The sequence below is a fragment of the Podarcis muralis genome, chromosome 14 (assembly GCF_964188315.1).
Source record: "Podarcis muralis chromosome 14, rPodMur119.hap1.1, whole genome shotgun sequence".
Taxonomy (NCBI): Eukaryota; Metazoa; Chordata; class Lepidosauria; order Squamata; family Lacertidae; genus Podarcis; species Podarcis muralis.
Window position 1 is genome coordinate 13,323,969 of NC_135668.1, and position 27,465 is coordinate 13,351,433.

The window sequence follows — 27,465 nt, forward strand, 5'->3', positions numbered from 1 at the left end:
GCAGGAGAGAAACTATTGCCAGAGGAATCACATGACCCAGACTACTGTGGGAGCACCATATCAGTTGGGCAAGGGCAACAGCTAAAAGGAAGGCTTTCTTGGCTATAAGGACAACAGTAAGGAAGGAGTTCAGTTGAAGACATCATCAGAAGGTTGTGGGTTACAGCAAAGTCCTTCCAACAGCATCCAATAATGGTGGCTTCCTCCACAGAAATGGAAGCTGCAGTTAAAGGACAATACTTTTGAATAGGGAGCCATGGGGTATGGAAAGAAGCTTGAAGAAAGGCCATACAATTTACAGAAACAGAAGTATGAATGCACAAGGGTGAGATGGAGAGTGGCCGCTTTCTGCTGGGAATCTTGCATGTTACAAACTTTATATCTTGCACCACATAAATTTATGTTCCCATGGTGGTCTGGAATGCCAGTACCTTTCTGGGAGGGTTTCAAAGTGCTGTGATTACCTATAAAAGGGCTAAATGATATAAAGAACTACCTCCTCCCATACCATTTGTGCCTTCTCCCTAGTATCTGATGGTAAGGCCCTTCTCAGACTCAATAATGACTGTTCCAAAACTAGCTAAGATGCATAAGAGGACCTCCTCTGTGGTCACACCCTAGTTGCCGAACTCCCCATTCCTGGGGGGTTTATTTGACCCCCTTGCTCTCTATTTTCTACAGTTAGGGCAAGCTTTATTGAGGTTAGCTCCTAATTGAAGATATAAGTTTGTGTGTCTGACTCTGTTGCATTCTTATGGTTTTTAATGTATTGTTCTACATTGAATTGTTTTTATTAATACAGGAAGCTGCATTGAGCACTGTTTATCATGGAAAGGCAGGATACAGATTTTCTTTAAAAAACAGATATAAAAAAGGAGCAGCAAATTGCTTGGAGGCATGTCATGTTCTGTAATGTACCTGATGGAAAGGGGCATTGGGGGGTTATTTTGTAGGCAAATGCTTCCTATATACAGACCTTAAATACACACCTTTTCTCTCACAACAGCAAAGGGGCTGTGGAAAAGTCAGATGGAGTTGCAGACACATGTGATGTGATGGATGGTGCCCCAGATTATTTCCTTTTCCTGCAGCATTCAAATCTTGAAATTGGTTACGCGCCATCACTTACTTGTACTGTTCAAACGTTTTCAGGAATTATGTTTCAAAGAATACACACAAGAACCCACTAGGTGGGAGCAGAGTGCCATTAAACCATGAACATTTTTTTAAAACCTCACACATTTTAGTTTAACTGAACAAACTGTATTTACACCAGTTAGTGGCTTTAGTAGCACCAAACGATTGAGAGTGAACTGCAGTTGGGTTTTTTAATATAAAAAAGAAACATTGATTGAATAATGGCAGCATTGCTGTCAATGTCTTTCCTCTTACTGGAGAAATCAAACATATACCTGTAATAACCGGATGTGACTAACTTCTACAGGTACATCTGTACCATGGAACCTGGAAACTGGTTTAGATCTTTTTAATATAGTTTCCTCCTTAAGACTGGTATTGTGTCAACTTCTCCTCAAGAAACCATTCTGCTGCTTAGGAATTTGATAAGGGTTATTGCAGATTCTTTTCCATTATAGATACACAGGAATGTCAACAACTGACACAGACTAGTTCATTGGCCCTTCCTCCTCTGCTTGGTGGGAGCAAAGCTCAGATACACCATAATTTCTGGATCCTTAACTACACACTTGACACCACAAACTTCAATGGTAGTCCTCATTGCAACACTGGGTGGGGGGAATCAACTCTGAGTGATCAAATTTGCTTAAAGGCACATAAAAGGTTTCTATGCCACTTATTTCATGCTGGAAGTTTAGAAAGCCAGTACCTGGAAAAATGGCATTTTGTGAGATGAAACACAAAAATTACTGGTCTGCGAAAAACACCTGGAAGAAAAAGTCCCATTCAAAAGGTTTTTGATATGATGCTAGAGGCACTTAAAGGTAAAGGGACCCCTGACCATTAGGTCCAGTCGTGGCCAACTCTGGGGTTGCGGCACTCATCTCGCTTTATTGGCTGGGGGGGGGGGGGAGCCGGTGTACAGCTTCCGGGTCATGTAGCCAGCATGACTAAGCCGCTTCTGGCGAACCAGAGCAGCGCATGGAAACGCCGTTTACCATCCTGCCAGAGCGGTACCTATTTATCTACTTGCACTTTGACGTGCTTTCGAACTGCTAGGTTGGCAGGAGCAGGGACCGAGCAACAGGAGCTCACCCTGTTGCGGGGATTCGAACCGCCGACCTTCTGATTGGCAAGCCCTAGGCTCTGTGGTTAAACCCACAGCGCCACACGTGTCCTGCTAGAGGCACTTAGCACCTGGCAATATAACAGATTTAAAATGAATTATGGTTTAGCACAAATTAGCAGTGTGCTGGTGCATGTAGTTAATGCTGTCCTCTTCCCCTGCTTCTGCTGAGTCATTGGGAAACAAGCTTATCATGATGCTTGAACTTGGGCTTGTGGTTCTTTTCTCTCCAAGCAATAAGCTCAGGTTTTCCCCTTAGCATACCATTTGTTTTTGCCTTGTTTCCCACTGGTATGGCATAAGTAGGAGTAGGGAAGGAGCAAAGCGAGCACTGTATATTGTGCACCACCACACTCATAGTCACATTAAGCCAGTTATTAAAAAAAACAAAAAACAATGGTTTAATGTTCTGTGCAAACCAGCTAACGAAACACATTGCCTTCTCATTAAGCACACTGTTGTTTATATGATAATGCGGCTTGGTGCTGACTGCTGGGCATTTTGTGACAAAAACACAGATAAATAAACTGGACCTTAGGTATACCGTAAATGAAATCTCATCACAAGAACTTTGGGCATATCCTCAATGCTTAACTGATGGCCAGGATCTGTTTCCTGAGGAAGTTTCCTCCATGTACATCATAGTAGTGCTGTTTCTGGAAGGAGAAACCCAATAGCAGTCATGTGCCTCAAGGTATTGGAGTTTGCTAATGTCAGGTGTTTTTTTACGCTCCATATTTGAAAGGAAATGTTTAAGATTCCATGTCCTGGCATTTCACACATACAAGTCATGGTCTGAAGGTGAATAACATAGTTAACTTTGCTGAAGCTAAGTGGGTTTGGGTCTGGCTACTGGCCAGCTGGAAGACTGCCCTGGAATTCTTATGTGTGCCAGCTTTCTGGAGAAAAGGGTAATGAATGTACTAAATGAAAGGTACCCCTAACTTTGAAGAAAGTTCTATGACAATTGTGCATACGGATCACAAAGTGTCAGTTTTATTGCCATATAAATTAAAAAAGTTTGCACTGTACTGCACACTAATCTTGAGGTATAAAAATAGATAATTTCATATGCAAAACACAACACACACACACACACTATACACAGTCTAAGACAGATAGCTAAGACATATCCCAAACCTGCATAAATATTTATGATCGGTCTGTTCATGTAACAGTCGAAAAGGGAAAGTTAAGAATTGGAAAAAACACTCACAAGACTGTCACAACAGGCTTCCTCCACAGCTTTCATTTAAATATTTTTAAGTATCTCTTTTGTGAGACTGTCCAGAGTGTCCATGATGCTTAATCAAAGTTGATTTGTGGGCTGTCAAAGCCACTATCTTGTTGAAAAGCCAAAACATCTTGCTTCTGTTTCCTTGAATTCAGAAGGCTATAGCTTTTCCCAGCTGTTGAACACACTGCACCACTCAGATAGGGATCGGCAGGGCTTAATTTGCTCACATTCAAAGATGGTACACAGCTAGGATTCATAGCCAGATGGCCTTCATTGCAGCCCATGTCTCGGCTCTTTGTAACACCTGTCTTGTCTTTGTGGCCACCAGGTTGTAGACAAAAACCAGAACTATCTTCCTTGGGGTGGGATTCTCCTGGTGCACTGGAATGTGCTTTCTGAAGAGGATACAGAGACACATCCATGTGTAAAGTCTCACTGACCAAGCTCCAATCAGAAGAGCATCCTTCATCCCGTTCTGGAGTTTCCTGAATGTCAAAGACTTGAGTTTTCTGAGAAGTTGACTTCTGATGCCTAGAAGACTGAGTGCATCCAAGTTCTGTAACAACTGGTCTTTCATTTAGGTTCTTAAATCTTACACAAGCTGCTCTGGAGTCAGAGCTATTGCCTGTTCCACTAGTTGGATGAATGTTTTGGAGCTTTGCTTGAGAAATCTGTGAGGAACGATTCTGGAACGCAGCATCACTGACTGCATGGCACTGACCTTTGTCTACGTTTTCAGCTTCATTGAATGCCACCACCGATACAGCACCAAGTGATGCATCATCCAGCTGTTTAAAAGCTCTCCCACCAACTTGGGTATGGGAATTTGCAACTGAGTGGGTTTCAGCATCGAGCTGCTGTCGTAAGCTACAAGGTATACGTTTCTGGGTAGCTGGGTTACTGGGTTTTTTGACATGAGCTTGGTTTTCTACTAGGGTTGGCGAGGGTTGTTGCATATAATTTCTTTGAGGTTTCTCAACCTCAGAGAGCAGCTTGGAATTTTCAGACTGGGCTACAGAAGGTGGAATGGAAAGTAAAAAGAAATTAAAACCAAGCAATGTAATTGTTTTGGAGGAATTGTTTTTTTATAACCAACAACAGTGTATTATAGAAACCTCGAACAACTCGTGCATCACTATGCGGGGCAGGTATTTGCCTCCACCGACAGACTCTTTTTGCTTGGCCTAGACACTTCTCAGACTATCCCCTTCCCCAATCAACTGATTTTGTTGTTGTTGCCAATAATGGCTTCTGATCTGATTTGATTTTATGTAAACTCTGACCCATCGGTCCATATTTATTTCTAAACATCAAAGATATTCTACATCTCTTTAGTTTTCACAGCTGTATCCTCAAAAAATCAACAAACATATATATTTTTAAAAGAATTCCCTCAATGAGTTTAAAGTGCTTCGCATATACGGAAGGCACAACTGAAGGTACTATAAGCCACACAAGCAAACATCTTCTCTCATTACATAAGCAAATGACATGTATAAAAAAACCAGGAGATAGGCATTCTTCATGTTACTGTACCTGAGTGGGTAACTTTGCTCTGGGATGCGTTACGAACAGGTGTCTCTAATATTTTAGCCATTGTAGCAAGTTTGCCAGCAGCACATATTATTTTCTTCTCAGGCCTGCAGGAAAACCAGTAAGAGGTCTTAAAAGTCCACCCTTTTCTGGACTAATCTGATTGACAACTGTTTTAGAGCAGCGAATTACAAGGGCCATTCTAGCCATCTGAAGTTACGACAAAAAGAAAGAGTGAGCACTTCAATAAAGAGAGTGAGAACTTATATACATACACACACACACACACACACACACACACACACACACACACGTCATGCTGGCCACATGACCTGGAAAGCTGTCTGTGGACAATATATATATCACAGAAAGGTTTCTCCAAGGTTTGGTTACTCAAAAGATTCCCTTGTAGCTTTAAAGTTTGAATGATTTAAGGATATCTGCATAATTCTTCACTATTGTATAAAATAATTATACGACAGGATATGTCAGGAGTGCTCTGATGGTGTTCCTGCTTGGCAGGGGGTTTGACTCGATGGCCCTTGTGGTCTATTCCAACTCTATGATTCTATGATTCTAGGATGGGATTTCTGAGAGATGAGAGCAGAGCTCATGAACTGTGATCTGTCCAAGTGCAGGCTAGAAGAGCAGCTATTACCTCTCTCAATCAATGAGCTGAAAAGCAGAAAGTAGAGGATTTCTCATGCAGAGCAGGCGAGATAGCAACTTTGGTAAATTCCACAGGTGCTTTGAGCAACCTATTTCTGCTTGGCAGACAATACTTGGAGAGTATTGTCACTGATAATACCATTATTGATAAGCAAGATTAAAAATACCGTATTTTTCCAGGTATAAAACAATTTTGTTTTCTTAGAACTAACAGGCAAAAATTGCAGGTTGTCTTATACACGGATAGCAGAGGGGGAAGGGCAATTGGCGTCAGCTACCAGCAGGAGATTGGCCACGGCAATTGGGCGTGTGATTGGTTGCTGTGGCAAGGCTGTAGAGCGATTGGTGCTTCCCCCCTCCCAGCTGAACAACTCTGGGCAATCTCCCCCAAAAGAAGCTCAACAACTTTGGGCAATTCCCCCCCCCCCATTTTTGTTGCAGTCCAAAAAAATAGGGGTCATATTATACATGGTGGGCGTACTATACATGGAAAAATACGGTACTTTCCATAAAGTTAGGCTGTGCAGACCTCTAACTTGGGGTTGGGGCTGAGGCCAAGCGGGTGCAGGCAAGAGGAAAGGAAGAGAATGTCCTGCTAAATGAGCACAAGCCGACTCACTCAGTGTTGGATCTCAAGCACAGGTCTATGAAAAATGTTGTCTTCTCAACTAATACAATTAGAAATACCTCACCCATCATGCTTTCCATCATCAATCAAAAGCTGCTGAAGACAAATGAGGTAATATTTGCGCATCTTCCGGGCTGTCTCTTGACGTTCTCTTAAAACTTCTGCTTTAATAATTTCTGCGGCTCTCTCTTTACTTTCATGTATGTAACGAAGCATGTCACCTATAAACAGCATGGTATAAATTAAAGAAAGAATTTATGCTCCAGAGATACATAACTGGAGTTTCGGAAGTGAATATTCAATAATACAAACAAAAGATCAATGTTTATGAAACATAGTAAGAGGACATATCGTGCAGAAAAGACAGGGGATTATGGGACCCACACTGCAGCCATTCAGTCTTACTGGTAATTTGCCTCAGTTACTGTGTTGTAAAGCATGCAGATGGGGGAAACTAGTTACTGAACTACAAGGAACTTCTTTAGCACTTACTCTTAATTTTGCCCACTGCTTTAATATACTGAAAACGCATTTCTTCCAAGGCTTTTCCATCACAGGAACAAGGGGCTGAGACACTCCCCTCTGACGATGATCTATAAGCACACAAAATACACAGTACACAAACTGAGTATGAAGTTTCAAGCACCCATAAATCACTCTTCTTTTTCTTAACTACCTTGGGGGACCGTTGGCCAACTTCAAATCCTCAAGTTTGTCCTTCATTGTGGAGTTTTCTTCCATTAATGCCTCTACAATTTTTTCATTTTCTAAAAGTACAGAACAAAAATATTACACATTGTTAATTTAACTGGGTATCTAAATAGGAATCAGTGTGGAATTTTTCTGCTATCTTAATTTGGCACCATTGCCAGAATTCTATATAGAACTGAGTAAAAACTTATGGAAACCCTATAGAAACATGCAGCCCAGGCATTTCAAATTTATGTCAAATAGAACCATTAGTATACTACAGAAGGAACATGCAGTGGGAACACGAGGCAAGAAGATTTGAACGCTTCACTCTAAAAAGACACTGTCACATTATCAACTTGTGTCTTCTCTTTCATAGTCTTATAACTTATTTGATTTGGATTGTGGCACCCGAGAAAGGACCTCATCCACCTGGGGGTGTACACTTCTATGAAAATGACTCCAGTGGATTGCAACTCCTATTATACCCAGTGTTGGCTGGAGATGGTATAGTCCAGTGATGGCCAAACTTGGCCCTCCAGCTGTTTGCAGACTACAATTCCCATCATCCCTGACCACCGGTCCTGTTAGCTAGGGATGATGGGAGTTGTAGTCCCAAAACAGCTGGAGGGCCAAGTTTGGCCATCACTGGTATAGTCCAATAATAATTCTACCTTGACAAATAAAAACACAAACCTTGGAACTGCTCTGACTTTGCTTTGACTGCAAGCTGGAGGTGCTTGCAAGCTTTATCAAGTTTCTTTTTCAAATCCTGACATTCTTTTTCCTTTCTTTCCAGCTGCTGGCGACAGTGCTCACAACAATTGTCTTCTCGGGACAAGGGATCTCTTTTCCTATATTTCAAATCTGCAGTTAATCAACACAAAAAGTTAAGAAAACTAGAAAACGTGGATTGGTAGCCATTGTATTTGAGGCCAGAAACTACTGTTTTCTTGTATTTTTCTGGAACCTCTGTGTGGTTGCAACAGGTTTCTAGTGCCTATATATCTTACTTAGTTGAAGGAAATCAGCTAATAGACCAACCAGAGTCACGTTTATTCTATGCTTCCCAGCTTCTTGGAGTCTTGCTGTGTGGAATTTATGGCCCTCCAGATGTTGTAGAAGTGCAACTTCCATCATCCCTGGCCGCTGGCCATGTTCCATCAGAATTGGAATCCAACAACATCTGGAGGAACATAGGTTCCCCATTCCTGACCTTGTTGAAGGGCAATGATTTTTTGACATTTACTGTGAAGGTTCTTTCTGTTCCGAGGTGAATGAAGTATCTAATAGACAGAGAACATTTCACCAATCTTTCAGTTAAGCCTGGTCACTTAAAGATTCCTCCCTGTTCCATGGAAAGGATATAAAAGGTACCTTAGCTGAGGAGATGAAAACTTCTGAAAGAAAGGAGGAAAAGAAAAGGGATAGGGTGGTAAAACTGGAATTTGGTAAAAAGATAAAGGAAGTAATATTAGAAGTGTTTTGACGTAGCTACTCAATTCACTTCTGCAGAATAAGAATGTATCTTGAGACCTATGTTTCCACATTTGGACACCTCATCAAATCAAATTTTGCATGATGGTTCCTGAGATTAAGGAGCAGTTTTTCAATTTACGCGTGGATACCATTTAGGTGCCATTTTGAATCAAGATAGCTGAATAAACCTTTCAGAATAGTAGTGATTTTAACCACTGATTTCAAAGCTGCACTGATTCCACACACCCCTAGAATTCACAAGCAATACCACATAAGAGGCTGCTAGTTCTTTTAAAATAAGGCTATTCAGCAGAATTGTTGCAAATTAATCCGCAGATGGTATATAACTAAAATGGTGATAGATAAAATAAATTTCAAAACATGCATGCCCACGAACGTTGGAAATGTTGGGGGAAATTATCATACACGATAGGAATATGAAACGTGAAGGTTTTTGAAAATAATTAAGAATCAAATAGCAGGGGTTTGCTTTTTTAAAAGAGTATGAAAGTTTGCTAAATGCCATGTTAGGGGGGAAACCACATTTGTGGATTTTGGCTCTCTTTTTGCTGATCCTTGATTCCTATTTTGTAAATAAGAAGGATCAAGAACTCCCTTTCAGAAAAAAATAAGATAGGAGATCAGAAATTTCTTCTAAAAAGCAGCTTCCACTGATGCATCAATGTCTAGTATGGTGAACATGGTAGCAAATTTCCACATGTCAGCTTTGAAGAAAGCAAAAGATGTAGATGTTGCGCTACAGGAGAGTGTTCTCATGCTGTGCGGTTTAGGTAAGAGCCAAGTGTCATAGGCCACAGAAATGCAGGCTTTAAACAATTTGGCTTTGGAAGTGCTAGAATCCCCCTGAAATCTGGGATGAAAAGAGACAAACAATGAGTCAGGCTATCTAAATGTCTTTGTCTGCTTGTTGTAGATTTTGAGAGCCTATCAACTTCTGTCAAATCCTCTCAGAGGGTGAGAGGGTTTGAGGGAGAAGAATCATGGTTCCTATGAAACATGGAATACATCTTTGGTTTGAAAGCCTGGTCTGTGCATGGAATACTCCTGTCTCTGGAAATCAGAGATAATGCTTAGGATTTGCGTGATGCCATCAGAGAAGGAATTAAGAGCAGGCACAGGCAACTTTCGGCACTCCAGATGTTTTGGACTACAACTCCCATCATCCCTGACCATGGGTCCTGTTAGCTAGGGATCATGGGAGTTGTAGGCCAAAACATCTGGAGGGCCGAAGGTTGCTGTCAGGGAACTGCCATCGGAAGGACAGGAGGTGGAAGGGCTCCCTGAGGTTGAGACAGACTTAGCAGCTGAAGAGGGAACCAGCAGGGGGAGAGAAGGGGCTCCAGGGGAAAGTGAGTCGGAGGGATGGCTCAGAGACACTTCCAGCGAAAACAGTGGGGAGGTTTCAAGACCTCCTATAGGGACACCCACTCCTCGCCGGAAACTGTCACGCCGAGAGTCCAGAAGACGTGTTTCCGTTAAGGAGCTTTTATGCTGGAAGAGATTCCGTAAGAGACCACTTTCGGATTCTGCTAGCGACTGACGGAGCCATGCTGGAGGGGCTCCGTCGTAGGCAGAGGTTTGAGGACTTGACCAAACTCTGAGGGACTTGCATTTTACGCACAAGCAGCTCATCATCCCATTACAGTTGCCTATGCCTGAAATAGAGGGAAGGGCAACAGCAGGTGGCTGTCAGTATTACAGTATTTGTACAATACTGTTTATATCCAGTTGCTACTATAAAAATGTTATTCTACAAAGAAACAAACCAATATCAAGATTAAAGCAAGGCAGAAGGAAATAATACCAATACCCATTTCAGATTCCTGCAAAGGTGTCTGCTTCCTTAACATCCTTTGTAGTTCTACTTGCTGTCCAACGCTGTACATGGAAGGTCTTGCTTTGTCTCCTGTCTCTCCTTCACTGCTGTGTAAGCAGGAGTCCCCTGGTTCTTTGAAATTATAGTCCAGAACCTCACGTTTCTGCAAAAGATAGCACAAATTAAAGTTCCAAATGAGAGCCACTAATATCAATTTCTGTTTAGGTGTACAAAGTATTTTACAATTCTCTATCTTCACAAGCCTGTAAAAGACTAGGGTAAAGTTAGTCGTCAAGACCACCTAACATGCTCCATGGCTATGCAGGAATGTGGACCTAGTTTTCTAAGGGCTAGACCATGAAGTATCTATTGCACCACACTGTTTAAAAGAAGCATATTAAATGGTATATTTATATTCAATCAAAGATTGGGCAATATTCTTAGACTCAGCTTAAATGCTCCTCTTCAGCTTTAAAAACATTTCTAGCAAGAAAAGAAACCCTTTGTGGAGTTTTTATATCTGTCTTTATATATAGACAGATTTATATTCATGTACCGTATTTTTCACTCTATAAGACACACCAGACCACAAGACGCACCTAGTTTTGGAGGAGGAAAACAAGAAAAAAAATATTCTGAATCTCAGAAGCCAGAACAGCAAGAGGGATCGCTGCGCAGTGAAAGCAGCAATCCCTCTTGCTGTTCTGGCTTCTGTGATAGCTGCGCAGCCTGCATTCGCCCCATAAGACGCACACACATTTCCCCTTACTTTTTAGGAGGGGAAAAGTGAGTCTTATAGAGCAAAAAATACGGTATATGCAAGGAGATAAAACTTGTTTGCAAGGCTTCATGACAACAAATGAAAGAAAACAGTCCAAACATTGTCTCACTACTGCAGAACAGAGCAGGCTCTTCATACGGACATAGTTCAACAATTCTTAATTTTCAGAGCATTTTGAAGAATCCCTCACCTTGCAGAGAGGAGAAAGACTAACAGCTAAATACAAAGTCATGGCTGTCACAGGAGCCGGAATAATGCAGAGGGGAATGTGATCAAGGGTGACCCACTCTTGAATCTTCTCTGTAATGATGCACTGAAAAAGCCCCCACATTTCTCATCTCTGTAAAAATTCCTGGTGCTCCATTCTCTCCCCGCCCCCTTTTCTTTTAAAGCTGATATTCTGTTCTTCTTGGTTTTGCCAAACACTATCTGATCATCATTGATCAGGGAACAGGTGGAATGAGGTTTTACAGTGAGGGACTAAAGTAAAATATAATCCACACCCCCACAATATCATTAACTGCCACCACTGTGTTTTTTCCTCCAAAGAAAAAGGAGCAGCACAGGTTTCACTTGAGAATACATTCATATGTAACAGCATCGGTGGAATCATCCTAGCAACAACAAAAGAGGTTTGGAATGCAATGACAGTGTGCGGAATTCGGTGACATCAGGCAAATCAATATAACTCTACAGAATGGCTCATTCAAGCCTTTAACTTCTGTCTTTCCACCAGTGTTTATATTATTCATTATTCAACCACTCTTAAACTGTGTTAAACTTTTGTTTCTCTGGGGCATGATGGGAAACAGGATGAAAAGTGTATCTCTGTATAAAATCTATTTAAAGTTCTTGTTGTGAGTCCAATGGTAGATGTAGTACTCACTTTATGTTTTCTTTAGATGGAAAGAGAATAATAATCCCTTTTTTGTTATATCTTTCTGTATCGTGGTGCTTTTCAAAACAGGGTATAAGACCTTATTAGGTAGACCACTCAATGTGGGCCAGCAAGTACGTAACTTTTAAGGTCAGTTTCAGTGTGGCTACAATGTCCAAAAGCTCTAAAAACTCCACCTCAAAGTAGCACCTTCAGCTTCCTTATTGAGAACACTTCTGCAGTACTCTGAAAACTTTGTTACAGCCTTCACATAGCTTTGCTGTGAAAGAGAGACAATCTCTTTTGGGAGCAGCTGGGAGCCAGTTATAGGAAGACTGAACAACTTGGCTACAACTTTCCTGATGGATAAATACTATCTATTCAGGGAGCAGCCAAGAGAGCAGATGATGGAAAGCAGGCCAGAGTGGCAACTTAAAAACAGCCGCCATCACCACCCATTTAACGTAAACACGAATTCAATAATGAATAATGGGGAGAATTTTATAAGGAATTTATGGTGCAGTTGCTCTTTTCATTAAATGAGGGGTGTTTAATGAATTTAACAATGAATAAGAGGAGGAAGGGGGGTGGGGATGCTCATTAAATTCACTTATCCAATTCACTAAGGATTAAGACAGCAATTTATGCTTGTGGAGTGGTTATACGGGCTTGCCACAAGCAGCATGCATAATTAAAAATACAAAAAGCAATTAAATCTAATGCGTGCAATGGAAAAATTATTCGAAAGTGCTTCCTCAATAAAGAGCAACAAATTGGTAACAACTGAATAAATCTGTTATTCAAATGGGGTGAGTAATTAATGTGAGGGTCCCCTATGTAGTGCACATGGGCACCACAGTACCCCAAGACACTACAAACCCCGTGGTGCCCCCCCAGGGTCCCTGTCCTTCCCAGGTGCAGTTGCAAAACTGATGGGGGCTGGGGGAGGAATTACCATTTTTTCTTGCCTTCTTTGTCTGTGCTTTATTTTTCTGAAGTGTGTGTTGTTTTCCCCCCTAGTGAAATGGTTGTTTTGTGGTGTCCGTAAAGATTTGGGACCACCTGAAGTAGTTCATCAATAAGCTCACCAATTAAGGACAGGAAAGTGAGAGTAGCCAACTGTATGTCTGTATCTGGGGGGGGGGGTGGTGTGGTGTGGTGTGGTGTACCTGGCATCTAGAAGTCTGCTGGAAAAGTGCTCTGCTGTACGTGTGGCAAGTGTGTATGAATGCACACCAATGACATACAGTGCGAGTGACATGTGTCCACACTAGCACCCAGCTGTCAGAGGTGGCCAAGCCTCAATGAGGCCCATGGGCATTTCCAAAAGCTGGGGTTGTCAAGGTGGGAAACAGGTTTAGTCTCCACACCAAATGGTACTCCTGAAGGAATCCTTTACTTTGTCTTTAATGGAGCAAATCACAACCATTCACTTGCTCTGAGAACCAAACTTGCCACCCACAAAGGAACATTTTGTGCCCCACTGCAGGGTTCCATGGGGGATGTGTGGTTAGGATACAAATGTGTCTAAGCGAAAAGATGCACCTCAAGCCCCTAGGAGTCTCTACAGGCTCACCCCTCCATACACATATGCCCCACTCATCATAAAATCAGGCTTTTTACAAGTGTTGATATAAATGGTGACGGGTGAAATACAGTGGTGCCTCGCAAGACGAAATTAATTCGTTCCGCAAGTTTTGTCGTCTTGCGATTTTTCCGTCTTGCGAAGCACGGTTTCCCATAGGAATGCATTGAAAATCAATTAATGCGTTCCTATGGAAACCGACTTCAGACCAGGTCCGGGGACAGTCTGTCCCCTGACCTCTTCTGAAGGCTGGGGGGGGGGGAACCAAGGGCTTTTCTTCCCACCCCCAGCATTTTAAAAAACCCCGGGACAGCGGGGGACTTCTCTGCTGTCCGGGGCGATCTTAAAATGCTGGCGGGCGGGAGCGAAGCCTCCGCTACCGCCCGCCAGCATTTTAAAAAGCCCCAGGACAGCGGGGGACTTCTCCGCTGTCCCGGGGCGATTTAAAAGCCCCCGGGAAGGCAGGCAGGGGGGACAAAGACTTTTGCCCCCCGCCAGCCTTCAGAAGAGGTCCAGGACCTCTTCTGAAGGCGGGCGGGGTGCGAAAGTCTTTGCTCCCCCCCGCCCCCGCCTGCCTTCAAAAGCCGTCTGGGACAGCGGAGAAACACGCTGCGTTTCTCCGCTCTCCCGGGAAGGCAGGCAGGGGGGAGCAAAGACTTTCGCCCCCGCCGGCCTTCAGAAGAGGTCCAGGGAAGGCAGGCAGGGGGGACAAAGACTTTTGCCCCCCGCCAGCCTTCAGAAGAGGTCCAGGACCTCTTCTGAAGGCGGGCGGGGGGGCGAAAGTCTATGCTCCCCCCCGCCTGCCTTCAAAAGCCGTCCGGGACAGCGGAGAAACGTGCTGCGTTTCTCCGCTCTCCCGGGAAGACAGGCAGGGGGGACAAAGACTTTTGCCCCCCGCCAGCCTTCAGAAGAGGTCCAGGACCTCTTCTGAAGGCGGACGGGGGGCGAAAGTCTATGCTCCCCCCCGCCTGCCTTCAAAAGCCGTCCGGGACAGCGGAGAAACACGCTGCGTTTCTCCGCTCTCCCGGGAAGGCAGGCAGGGGGGAGCAAATACTTTCGCCCCCCGCCGGCCTTCAGAAGAGGTCCAGGACCTCTTCTGAAGGCGGACGGGGGGCGAAAGTCTATGCTCCCCCCCACCTGCCTTCAAAAGCCGTCCGGGACAGTGGAGAAACACGCTGCGTTTCTCCGCTCTCCCGGGAAGGCAGGCAGGGGGGAGCATAGACTTTCGCCCCCCGCCGGCCTTCAGAAGAGGTCCAGGACCTCTTCTGAAGGCGGGCGGGGGGCGAAAGTCTATGCTCCCCCCCGCCTGCCTTCAAAAGCCGTCCGGGACAGCGGAGAAACACGCTGCGTTTCTCCGCTCTCCCGGGAAGGCAGGCAGGGGGGAGCAAAGACTTTCGTCCAGGACCTCTTCTGAAGGCGGGCGGGGGGCGAAAGTCTTTGCTCCCCCCCGCCTGCCTTCAAAAGCCGTCCGGGATAGCGGAGAAACGAAGGCTGGCGGCGGGAGGAGGTCTCTCCGCCCGCCGCCAGCCTTCGGAGGAGGTCCGAGGACAGTGGGGAAGACACGCTGCGCTTCCCCGCTGTCCCGGAGATTTCCCTATGGGCTTTCGTCTTGCGAAGGAAACCCATAGGGAAATTCGTTTTGCGAAGCGCCTCCAAAACGGAAAACCCTTTCGTCTAGCGGGTTTTCTGTCTTGCGAGGCGTTCGTCTTGCGGGGCACCACTGTATTTAATTTGTAAAGCCCAGTTAAATCTGATGTCTTCCTGTTTTTGAAGGAAGGTTCAGAAACATGCCATATCTTGTATCATTATATAATGCACTGAGAGAGCAATACTTGTGACAAATTTCAGGGAGAGATGTGAAGAGGTTTGACCATGAGTCAATAATTCATCTACTAGACGGACAAAATAAATATACAACTAAGAAGACAGTAATGAGAGGGGGTTTTTAAGGAGAGAATTCTGTATCCCACCTGGGAAATTAAAAATCTTAAGTATGCTTTTGGATTTTATTCATTTAAGTTTTACTTTTTCCAGATTTGCAGATTCATTTTCTTTAAACCCATTTTTATAAAATGCAGCATTAAAATGGAATGTTTTTAACAAGAGAAACATTTTTTTTCCTTTTTAAAGGGGCAAGCAGTAAACTACCAAAGAAATCCAGCACTTTAAACTTGCTTATGTTAAAGTTTATCCAAGTCTGAATTAAACTTCTATTGCTTATCTTGTGTTACTTTCATTCTGTGAAACCTGTTTTGTAATAGTGTGATGACTAAATAGAAATAAACAAATTGAGTCAAGTCTGGCAAGGCTACACTTGCACAAATCTATTTTATCCTCCCCCTTTACGTGTATAGTTAACAGATTCTATATTATCTACAACATTTCCACATCAATTGGTCCTCATCCTTCCCCACCCCCAACTCTGAAAGAAATACATGGCTCCCTATTTTTCTTAAACTTGTCCATAATCAGAGTGTGAAAGCCAAAATGTAGCTTGTTTTTAAATGAAACCCCACATGTTTCCATTTAAAGTTGCATAAATGTTACCTCATTCCATTCTTGCTTGGCTTTTTCCAGAACGGCGCTGACAGTGGCTCTATATGCTTTTTGCAGACAAAATGTCAGTTTCTCTTTGAACTGGAAATTGATCTGAATGGTAGGAGTAGCAGTCCACTTAAGTTGCTGAGCACGTTCTTCGCTTGAACATTTGACCAAGTTCTTGTGCATGTCATCTAAGATGAGTTCCACCTGAACCAGAATCCTTTCTTCATATTGGCGAATTTCATTTTGGAATCTCTTGGCTTCCCCAGCTGCCCATTCTTGTTGCTTTCTGCCCAGACACATATTCAGTTCTGCCTCTTTTTGATCTAGAAGTTCTTTCTTCTGCTTTGCAAAGTCTTCTTTTGCTTTGGCAAGCACCTCATTGATTTTATTCCTGTGGTCGTATAAAAAAGAGTGGTAATCTTTTTCATTTTGGTCTTGAATCCTCAGAAACTCCTCTTGCTTTTCCTTGTTCCACTGAGTCCGAGATTTTGCCACTTCTGCTTTAATAATGGCAGGGATTTCTTCTTTTTTGAGTTCTAGTTCCCTTTTAAGGGAAAATACCTTATCTTCAAGTTCTTTGGTCCTTACTCTAGCTATATCAGTGTTCTCACGTTCCTTCTTCCACTTTTCTTCAGCAGCTGAAAGAGCCAGTGACACCTAAAGAATACAACACATGATGGCCCGTCAGCGATATCCTGACAAATTTATCCGGGAGTTCTAAAGGTTACAGGTGGCTTGGTGCAGACAGAATCCTGCCTTGTGTCCGAATGATGGCTAGGAACTCAGGAGTGCACACAAGCTTGCATGCTCCTCTCTTTTCTCCGCCCTCATTCAGTTCTGGTAACTATTGTTAGCATTACTATTATATTTGCACAGGCATGCTCCCTAACCATAGTTAAATGTCAAAACAAAGCCATGGTTAGAGGTAGAACTATGCTTAGTGTTTTAATATAGGTGCAGGCACAATGCAAGCCCATCTCTGATACCGAGGGAGCAGCAGATTGAATGGTCCTCTAGATCACATAGACATCATTAGGAGATTGGACAGCTTTACCTGTGCACCAGTCAAAATTAACCCATTTGAGAATACTAGCACTTGTACCAAGGCGAGTGCCACTCTTGTCAGTGGCACTCAAGCTTGAATTCAGTATAATTAAATAATGTAAGCAGAACTTGCACTGGATTTTTTAAAAAACCACTAGATGATTTGGAAAAGAAAAAATAATAATTTGGAAAAATTTCATCAGCTGTACTAACAAATTTATCATATCTCTCTTTTTTGAAAGCAGAATGGAACATTGGTCACTTACCATGAATGGACCTCCAAGGTTGCCATAGGGATATAGCTATGTGATTGGTTGTGTCTCATGATTCACCTATGGCATGGACATATGCTAAGCTAAAAGCAGAAAGACGGTTTTGGTGCCCAAAGGCCACTGCCCTCAATTTGCCAGTTAAGTGAGAAATCCTTATGCGCTACAACAACTTCTTTGTTGTTCTTTTCTGTGGGCAGCATGCCAAAACAGTGGGGAGAAATCGAAGAGTATAAAGAAGGCTTGTTTTTTGGTTTAAGGTAAATTGAGGGAAAAGAGACAAAGGAGGGAGATTTAAAGTAAACAGAGGGAAACTAGGATGACAAAAGAGCAAGGAGAAACTTGAGCATCAAAATAGGAGAGAGAAGAAACCATGTCTACTTTAAGTGATGGCAAGAACTGAACTGAGGAAGCAGCTTAAGGGAGGGAGCTCTAGAAAAACAAAATGTATCATACCATTCCCTCAGGCAAAGCATAAAACACAACTTATGGAGAACACTGGTCTACTGAAGTTGAGCAGTTAACATACATTTCTGATCAAGTGGGCTCAAATCTGCAACTTTTCCAGTCTGAACCTACTGTGAAAAATAAGCCAAGTTTTGCCCATCTTGAGCAAGTCATTCTCCACTACCTGTTTTGCTGTGCTGATTTCACATTCCTTCTCCCATTTTTCCTTGGCTACCTTCAGGTGAGCTTTGTATTCCTCAAGCTCAGTCAGTTCTTGCAGCCACCTGACACGAGCTTTTGTCAGAGCCAGTTCCACCTACAAATGGGTAAGTGGAGCTTAAGTCTATGTTCAACTAATCACAGAATGAAAAGAAAGGACTTCAGCTACAAATCTGTCTGTGCAGGTGCTTAAACTCACTGAAATCAATGAGATATAAAGTAGCCCAACTGTGCCCAGGATTAAAGCAACAGATATTGACCCTTTCCCCATGTAAAATGTGGTTGGTTTCAATACTAGCCAACTTCAAAATCAGGAGAGAGAACCAGAAGATGGGAGAAAGCAAGCCTGAGGCTTCACACAGATTCAATCTAGATCAATCTGATTGTTTAGTGTTATGGTCTAATTTGCACATTAAAAGCTAGACAACCAGCTATCATATAAAGGTTTTGAACTCTGAGGTAATGAAAGTGTATACAGTCAGATTCATCTTAAGAACGTGCTTAAAAATACATGATTTAGAACTGCTTATTAATCAGTGCCTATTATACACTGATTCAACTCTAGCGTGGCAATATTAAGAAAATGTGTATTATGATAACTATAATTTTTCTTGCGCATGCTTTGGCCATATTTGGGGCAAAGCAACATGTTGTGTTTGCTTGTTACCTGACTAGCAATGCTCTCATGATGCCTTGCTTCACAATCTCTCAGTGCCTTTTCCTTTTCTTGCAGTGCCTCCTGAATTAGTAGTGTCTGTTTTTCAACTGCTTCGGCAATCATTTGGTCCAACGATTCATCTGTGATGGTTAACAACTCTGTTTGGCCGCAATAATCATTGAGTTCCACGGCAGGCCTCTTTGCTTCTTCTAAAGCTTGATCGAGTCTATGTTGCCACTCTTTTTCAACTTCCTGAATAGCTCTGTCTTTGATCTACATGGAACAAATGATGTGGATTGGCGCTGTGGGTAAAAGCCTCAGCGCCTAGGGCTTGCCGATCGAAAGGTCAGCAGTTCAAATCCCCGCGGCGGGGTGCGCTCCCGCTGCTCGGTCTCAGCGCCTGCCAACCTAGCAGTTCGAAAGCACCCCCGGGTGCAAGTAGATAAATAGGGACCGCTTACTGGCGGGAAGGTAAATGGCGTTTCCGTGTGCTGCGCTGGCTCGCCAGAGCAGCAATGTCACGCTGGCCACGTGACCCGGAAGTGTCTCTGGACAGCGCTGGCCCCCGGCCTCTAGAGTGAGATGGGCGCACAACCCTAGAGTCTGTCAAGACTGGCCCGTACGGGCAGGGGTACCTTTACCTTTACCTTAAGAAACATCTAAATCAACTATCAAACATAAAAGCTAAATTTCATACTGTCAATCTCCAAAAGAATCAAAGTGAAATCAAGGCTTAGGTTTTTCTTTCTTTCATTAGAAGCAGAAAGAAGAGCACCTCGCCTTCAAAAAAATTCACTTGCCACGTGTGAAATGATTAAGCCAATGTTTTCTGAGAGCAAATGTAACAGCAGAATAGTGTGTATGATCCTTGATCACTTAAGAAAAAATAAGCTGGAAATGAACGCACAAATGAATACGTACTAGAAAAGGATGTTGCCACCAACTACAACAAAGAAACAAATCTATTTTAGCACTACGCTTTTAAATGCAAGGAACAAATGGCAAGCTTCTGCAAGAGCCAAAGTATTTAGAAAGAATTCTTCAGTGTCTGCATAAATAGCATCCCAGAAGCAGTTCACTGTATACAGTGGTACCTCTGGATGAGAACGGGATCCGTTCCGGAGCCCCATTCACATCCTGAAGCGAATGTAAGACGTGACTGCACATGTGCATGTTTCACCGCTTCCGCGCATGCGTGTGACGTCATTTTGAGCATCTGCGCATGCGGCGAAACTCGGAAGTAATGCACTCCATTACTTCCAGGTCGCTGCAGAGCGCAACCTGAAAATATTCATCCCAAAGCTACTTCAACCCAAGGTATGACTGTATTAGTATAAACCGCAGCACACCTCTTTCTGTTCTCTCTCCCAGAGGGTCTTGACTATCATCACTTCATTTTCAATGTGCTGCTTCACATCAGATTCTTTTTCTCTCAGCCATTGGCTCTTGGCTGTTACAATGGAATTCCTGTGTTCTTCCTCTAGTTCAGCCCTCAGCCTGTTCAAAGAGTCTTCTTTTTCCTCCAATAACTGTTTCTTGAGCTAGGAAAAATTTAACAAGATTAGTAAATAACTTTTTAATAAATACAACAGCTTTGGAGCTAAACATCTGCAATGGTTTATCAGCTTCTTGGCAAAGAACAAAAGTATTAAAGCTGTTGTAATAGTCAACCACACCTGTTAGAATTAAAAAAGCTCTTAATACTATCACTGGTGTGATCTTACCACTATTTATGTGGCTATGTTACTCTAGCATTTCTTACTCAAGGGGTTTCTCTTAGGCTGCAGTCCTATACACACATTTGTGGGCGGAAGTTTCACTGAACACAGTGGGACTACTTCCAAGTAAACATAACTTGGTAATATTACATAACTTGGTAATATGTTCACACAATCACTATATGTATGCAAAACTCTAACTTCTTTAAAACTGGAAAGCACCTAAGGTGAGTGAAATGTAGCTCACCTCAAGAAGTGCTTTCCACCTTTAAACTTTAATTAATACACTACCATATTTAGACAGATGCAGATATAATGTCACAGTAAATGCCAACAAGAGAAGGATAGGGGTGATTCATGCTTGAGAGGAAGGGACAGGTGGGAAAGAGTACATGATCCTATGTGGCCTATCTTCCATAGTTTAATTATGCTTAAGGAGCAGCCAGTGTTATGTCCGTTCTGCATCAATTCAGGCATTCCCAAACATTTTACTTAACACAAATTGCTGAGAGAATTTGCCTTTGTTCGGGAACCAAATCTGGTATAGTTGCTATGCAATCACCATCTCTGGAGTATTTTTTTCTTAGGATTATTTCTGCCTCTACCTTCTCTTCCTTCAGTTGCTGCTTTTCTTCAAATTCTGCCTTCAGAGTGGCCTCCTGCTCATCTCTCTCTCTGCAGACAGTGACGTAACATTCCTTCACTGAGAGCATCTCTTTGTTCAACTCATCAATGACAGTCCTGGAAACACATACAAGTTGCATTTTAAAAGATAAAAAAAAATCCCATTTCTTTTCTAATAAAACAGTGAGTCTGAAAGTGAAACAGTTTCGGGCAGTCTAACTTAGCAGGGCAAAAACAAATCTCACTTTAACTGTGTGATCTTCATTTCATAATCATAGGTGAGTTTTTCTCTCTCTGCAGCATGCCTTTCTTCAAGCTCTTCACAAAGTTTTTTCTTCATGTTTTCATAATGTTGCTGATAGGTTCTTTCACATCTGGGGATAGGAGATAGGAAGAGGAAAAAGCCTAAGAAATGATTTTTTTACACACATACAAAGAGCAAAACAAATTAAGCCTGCAACGCATAAAGCATATGCATGCACGCATACACACACACACACACACACACAGAGCGCAATTTCTGGGGTGGTTAAAGCTCAGGGGGTAAGAATTAACTCTCCTTTCCCCAACTGTGACTTCAACTGTGTCTGCTGTGTCACAATCAGGCTTCAAGGAAGGCTTCCACTGGCTAAAGTAGTAGGATTCTTTCAAGCTTAATTACATGTCACAAATGTCACAATTAGACTTGAAAAAGTATTCTCTTAGCTCTAACAGAAAGTTATTTTCAAGGCTGCTTGTTTGGAGAAAGTAGTGATCTTAAAATGCAACTTGTAATTCCTCCTGGTATGTCCCACAGAGGAACTTACGGTCTTCAAACAAAAACATCCTGAAGGTCCCAGGCCACAGAGAGGTTAGGCTGGCCTCAACCAGAACCAGGGCTTTTTCGGCTGTGGCTCCAATCTGGTGGAACGCTCTGTCACAAGAGACTAGGGCCCTGTGGGATTTGACATCTTTCCTTTGGTCAGGGCACAGCCTGACTCCCTCCTTTGGCAATCTTCCCAGAACTTTAGCCTATGGTTGCCATCAATTTGAGTTGAATTAATTTTATAATGAAATGATTTTAGAATGTTATACTATTTTATTGTTGTTAGCCACCCTGAGCCCGGCTTCGGCTGGGGAGGGTGGGATATTAATAATCATCATCATCATCATCATCATCATCATCATCATCTTCCTGGTGGTTGCAGCTGGAGGTGGAAAGCTAACCCTCACCTCCTTGGCTAGTACTAGTACGGACAAGTCTTAATAAATATAGAATCCGTTTTCTACTTCTTTATCTCCTAAACAGAGAAAATCAAAAAGTAACATTTATAGGCACATGCAGGACATTGTGTTAGCTTCCCGCTCCCCCACATTACCTGTCAAGAGCTTCTTGCTTATCCCGATCAGACTCCTGAATCATCTGTCTCATTTGACTACATAGCTCCTGATTTGCATTTTTCAGTTTTTCTTGGTTTTCTATTAATTCCCGAATACGTGCATTAAGGCTCTGTCCAAACAAAAAATAAGAGAGGAATAATGATAAAAGGTCAATTTAAATTTGAATAGTGCTCACATCTTATTAACATTTCCTGCCTTTACAGAGAAACATTTTATGGGTAACACTGCCAAAAGTGGCATCCCTGTGTAAAGTTCTTTTCTCTCCCAAAACAGGTATGAACATGTGTGTTCTAACACTGTGTGCATCTTTCCTTTTGCCAGCGGCAGCCAATGATGTAGGGTAGAAAACATATAGTGCAGTGACATCACAAAGTAATGTAACAATGGGTGCCAATCTGAACTTTGACTATGGTTTATTTCTGTAGATCATAGCATCCGTGCAGTTGGCATAAATGTACATAACAAGGGGTCTCCTCAACAAATAGTTTGTATCTTAAATGTAACCTGGAAGGCATCAATAAATATTCTGACCTCATAATAAGATCAGCAGACTAATCCTGTGTTACCAACATAGATTATCACTTCCTGCGGGAAAGTTTTCTACAGACAATAGTCTTCTTCCAAAGATAAAGCCATGATTCAGGAAACATACGGATAACCAGCTAGTCATTTCTCATGAGGGCTGCGTCTTTTCAATTCCAAATTGGCAAGGAACTTGTAGGATGGTACAATGGCACAAAGGAATAAAGATGTTACAGCACTCACTTGTTGAAAAAGACCTCTTCCTTCTCCATGAGGATACATGGCCTCAAAATAGTACTTAAAACCTCAGATTTTCAAGTTGAGTAGCTCAAAGCTCCAACAGGAGCTCTTTGCTCCTCAATGACGTCATGGACCAAAGAATGGGTGAGAGATGCTGTTGCCTTGCTGGTACAGGTTATTGATGGGGAGAGCATAACTCTCAAACAAAATGCAAGGGCCCCTAACTTAGGTTCTGCTTCCTTCAGGATAGGTACCGTATATCCTCCCCTCCCTCATTTTACTTTAGTGTGGGTACTGTAGCAAATTACCATGCTCACTTTTGTCTAGACTTTTTATAAGGATCCCTTTACTCTCAATATCAAGATATATATGCAACAGTATGTGTTCCCACTCTCAGGTCTCCAACATATGTAAGCCATTTTCTGAGTGATCCCATCCCATCCTATCCTTAGATGGAAAGAAAACTGACATGGTAAAAACCCACCTCAGTTTCTTGTTTCAAATCCTGATTTCCCTTTTTGAGCTTCAGCATTTCTTCAGAGACATTAGACTGTACGGGATTGAGTAGATTCTCTGTATTTCTTCCTCTGGGCTAATAAAGGAGGGGAAAATGAGTTCAGACAACATATATATATATATACAGCAAAATAGCTCTGTGCTGCCCCGATCCTAGAAGACGTAACACTTTAAAGTACCAATACCAGAAAGAAAAAAGGGAGGGAGGGACTAGGGACTGCTAAATTGTCAGGTAATGAAAAACTTTGTGAGAGATGCCAAAGAAAAACTTTTCATACAGCCACTTGTGAAGACACTCAATACATGTCATCTGGACGAAAGCTAACACTGGAACATTTGAAATGAATCAGAAATGAAGCCCAACACTTCCCCAAAGCGAAAAAGTAAAAATGTAACCCCAACATGCAATACTTACCTCTCACAAGGTGAATTTGTCAATTATGCATATCAGGGTTGCTAACCTGTGGACCCCCAGATTTTGTTGGGCTACAACTCCCAGCATCCCTGGTCGTGCTGGCCGGGGCTGATGGAAACTAGTCCAACAACATCTGGAACGCCATGCTAACCATCCCTGATGCAAGTTGTTGGCGGAAAAAGAAAATACAAAGCACAGAGAGTACCAAAACACAGCTCACTTGGAACTAGATCCAGATAGGATTGTGTGTTATATACGTGCCTCTTTTTGCTGGCTGGTGCACAATAGGTTTATGCTAAGTGGAACAAAGCCATGATTGCAGAGCACAGCACAAAGCCTTCAAATTATGTCCTAACACACTGTTATCCAAAAACCTGATGTAAGTGTCTGTGTTTTATTTGGTATGGCAGGTAATGCAACATGGATGCTATAGCAAGTAGGGCACACTCGTGGTGTTTTAAATATTAGGGCCAGCTGGGCAATTTTGGCAGAAGAATAACTATTGTCAGTGCTTCCCACATGACTTTCCAGGTCCAAGAACTGTCCAGGCAGCACAAGAAGCAACTAAATGATTCACATAACTGTACTTCCAAGTAAATATGTTTCAGCATCAAGGCAAAGGTTTCAACATACCCAGTACAGTCCATCAGCCAGCACTATCATATTCTAGCCATTTTATCCTAGGCCAGTAAACCAAATTACAGAACTTAAATTACAGTACTCCATCTTATTCTTAAGCAACTCTCTCATGTAAGCAAAAACATCGCATACAGTTGTTCAGCACGAAGAGTGTGCTTTAAGCTAAGCACAGGAAATTAAAATAACAAAAGGGCCAGTGCATATAGCTGTAATAAAACTTGGCTCCTACCAAAAGGGCAGACATCAGTTTCTTATTAAGAAAATCACCTGTTTTATTCTTTGTGTAATATTATCTAGGACAGAGCTTTCCAAACTTTTCATGTTGCTGACACGTTTAAGACATGCATCGTTTCATGACGCAGTAATTCAGTTTTACTAGCAGACTGGGGGTTAAACTAACCCCTTTCAAGGCCCAGGAGGAACACAGGGAGCAATTCGTGCAACGCACCTACACACCGCAGCCAACACACTAATGTGTCGCGACACAGTTTGGAAAGCTCTGACCTAGGGCATTGCCTCCAACTACAATAGCAGCCATCTTCACCATCAGAGGGCTGCATCTTCCCAAACTGTATAGGAAGCACATGGCTTCTCCAAATACTGAGTAGAATTCAACGAAGTTTTGCTCTGAACAGACCCAGTGAAATTAATGAGCATGCTAGGTCCATTAATTTCAATGGGTCTACTCGAAGTAAAACTTTACTGAACACCACCCATTAATTCACCAGCAGTACTGCTTAAATATTATTTACCACATCCACCTAACACAATCCAAGATGGTGGTTTTTTCTCTCCTTTTGGTTCATACCTGGTTAAAGCAGTTGTTAAGGAGGGTTGAATAAACCTGAGGACTAATCCAATCCAATCATCTGACACAAATATGGGGTGTAATTATTATAGCAACTATACTGAGTCTTTGCATTCAATACGTACTGCAACTACAAGTTCAATAATGCCATCCAGGAGTTGGCAACACTTAGCCCCTGATTTCTGGATGATCTAACCACCTACAATCATTTACAGTCTCGTAAACTAAATTCCAAAGTGTACCAGTATGAACTACTTTCATGTCCATAATTATTGACCACTAAGTTTGGGTTTGTTTGAAATCCAATCCAAGTTTTAAATTTAATGGGGGGGGGGGGAATGCTGGGTACCCCCAAGAGCAAATTAGGGTAAGTGAGACATACAATATGCACAAGATAGGACAGAATAAGTAAGACAATTCAGTAGTCTGGGATTCAAAAGTCATGGGCTGTTCCATCAGCTACTCGATCTCATCTAAGCACTCATATATTCTAATGTACCAAACTCTACCCAGGACCAGCTGTAAATACTAGGGGTGCCAACTTGAATGAAATATTGCAGGTGCCCAAGCAAGCCCCACCCCACATAACTGATCACATGACACAGTGCACACACACCATTTGAATGGCAATGTCCATTCAATATTTTATTGCGGGGGCCGAAGCCCAAATGGCCCCCTAGGTGTTGGCTCCTATAAGGTAAAGGGACCCCTGACCATTAGGTCCAGTCGTGACCGACTCTGGGGTTGCGGCGCTCATCTCGCTTTACTGGCCGAGGGAGCCGGCGTACAGCTTCCGGGTCATGTGGCCAGCATGACTAAGCCGCTTCTGGCAAACCAGAGCAGCGCACGGAAACGCCATTTACCTTCCCACTGGAGCGGTACCTATTTATCTACTTGCACTTTGATGTGCTTTTGAACTGCTAGGTTGGCAACCGAGCAATGGCAGCTCACCCTGTCACAGGGATTCGAACCGCTGATCTTCTGATTGGCAAGTCCTAGGCTCTGTGGTTTAACCCACAGCGCCACCCGCGTCCCAGGTGTTGGCTCCTATAGTAAACACTTAAATCTGCTCTCCAAGAGGCCTTTACTCTCGAGCCCTTCTTCACTGGACAGCTGCCTGAACCTGCATTTTCTGGCATCTACTCTCTCTGGGATTGGAAAGCTGCTCAAAAGAGGGCTCTTTTGCCACTGTTGAGTTCCACTAGTGCAGCTACAAGGACACCCACACTACAGTTGAGGCAGCAATGGGTTGAGCTGGAAACTACAGGACATCTATGGTAGCATCTGCAATGAGTGTAGGTTGTCCTTGACAATTTTGGGAAGGCTCCTTATTAGGGTTTTGTCATCTAGGTCCTTATCTTGCATCACAGCCACTGCTTAGAAAAGGATGACTCTGGGGGAAAAGGAGGTGGAGATGACCCAGAGGGCTACAGCAGAAGCATCTGAGAGAAGAGTCATCATTCAAGGGAAGAAGAACCCGGGCACATCTACTACTGGAGTTTTAAGTTTCTTCATAAATTTGGCAGGACGTGAGTAATGCTTTTGAGCTATGGGGAATAGAAACAGAGATGAGAAGCTAAGAGGAAAAATGGAGAAACTCAAAGATGAGTGGCAGTAATCAAACAAGTAATAATAGAGAGAAGAATATGGGCATGGTGGAAAAGCTGAAGAAAGGATGTATGAGAAAAGGCTCAGTCCTGGCTGAAGACAGGAAGAGGAGGAACCTAGGGTCACAGGAATGACCCAAAAGTTTATCACATGTTTCTTGACTTCCTGGGCAATTGGTAGTTATAGCCCAGGATACTGGATGTCTCGTTACTCCAATTGAAAAGAGAAAACTGAA

At 42.8% G+C, this 27,465-nt stretch overlaps 1 protein-coding gene across 5 annotated transcripts in view; it reads right to left on the reverse strand.

Moving 5' to 3' along the window:
• Positions 1-3,237: 3,237 nt before the first annotated feature.
• CEP152 (centrosomal protein 152) overlaps positions 3,238-27,465 on the reverse strand; it is a 49,056-nt gene continuing 24,828 nt past the window's right edge. For 2 of the 5 annotated variants that reach the window (XM_028705870.2, XM_028705869.2), the window contains exons 14-28: positions 23,729-23,836; positions 22,461-22,591; positions 21,348-21,476; positions 21,084-21,219; positions 20,110-20,301; positions 18,770-19,033; positions 18,068-18,199; positions 16,127-16,780; positions 10,331-10,499; positions 7,717-7,887; positions 7,007-7,097; positions 6,823-6,923; positions 6,395-6,551; positions 5,037-5,140; positions 3,238-4,512 (exon numbers count right to left, since the gene is read on the reverse strand). In XM_028705870.2, the coding sequence (XP_028561703.2) occupies positions 3,569-4,512; positions 5,037-5,140; positions 6,395-6,551; positions 6,823-6,923; positions 7,007-7,097; positions 7,717-7,887; positions 10,331-10,499; positions 16,127-16,780; positions 18,068-18,199; positions 18,770-19,033; positions 20,110-20,301; positions 21,084-21,219; positions 21,348-21,476; positions 22,461-22,591; positions 23,729-23,836 (3,483 nt within the window). In that variant the 3' untranslated portion in view covers positions 3,238-3,568. Of the gene's footprint in view, positions 4,513-5,036; positions 5,141-6,389; positions 6,552-6,822; positions 6,924-7,006; positions 7,098-7,716; positions 7,888-10,330; positions 10,500-16,126; positions 16,781-18,067; positions 18,200-18,769; positions 19,034-20,109; positions 20,302-21,083; positions 21,220-21,347; positions 21,477-22,460; positions 22,592-23,728; positions 23,837-27,465 lie in introns of those variants that run through there. The other 3 variants (XM_028705871.2, XM_077918785.1, XM_028705872.2) reach the window with 3 other exon arrangements.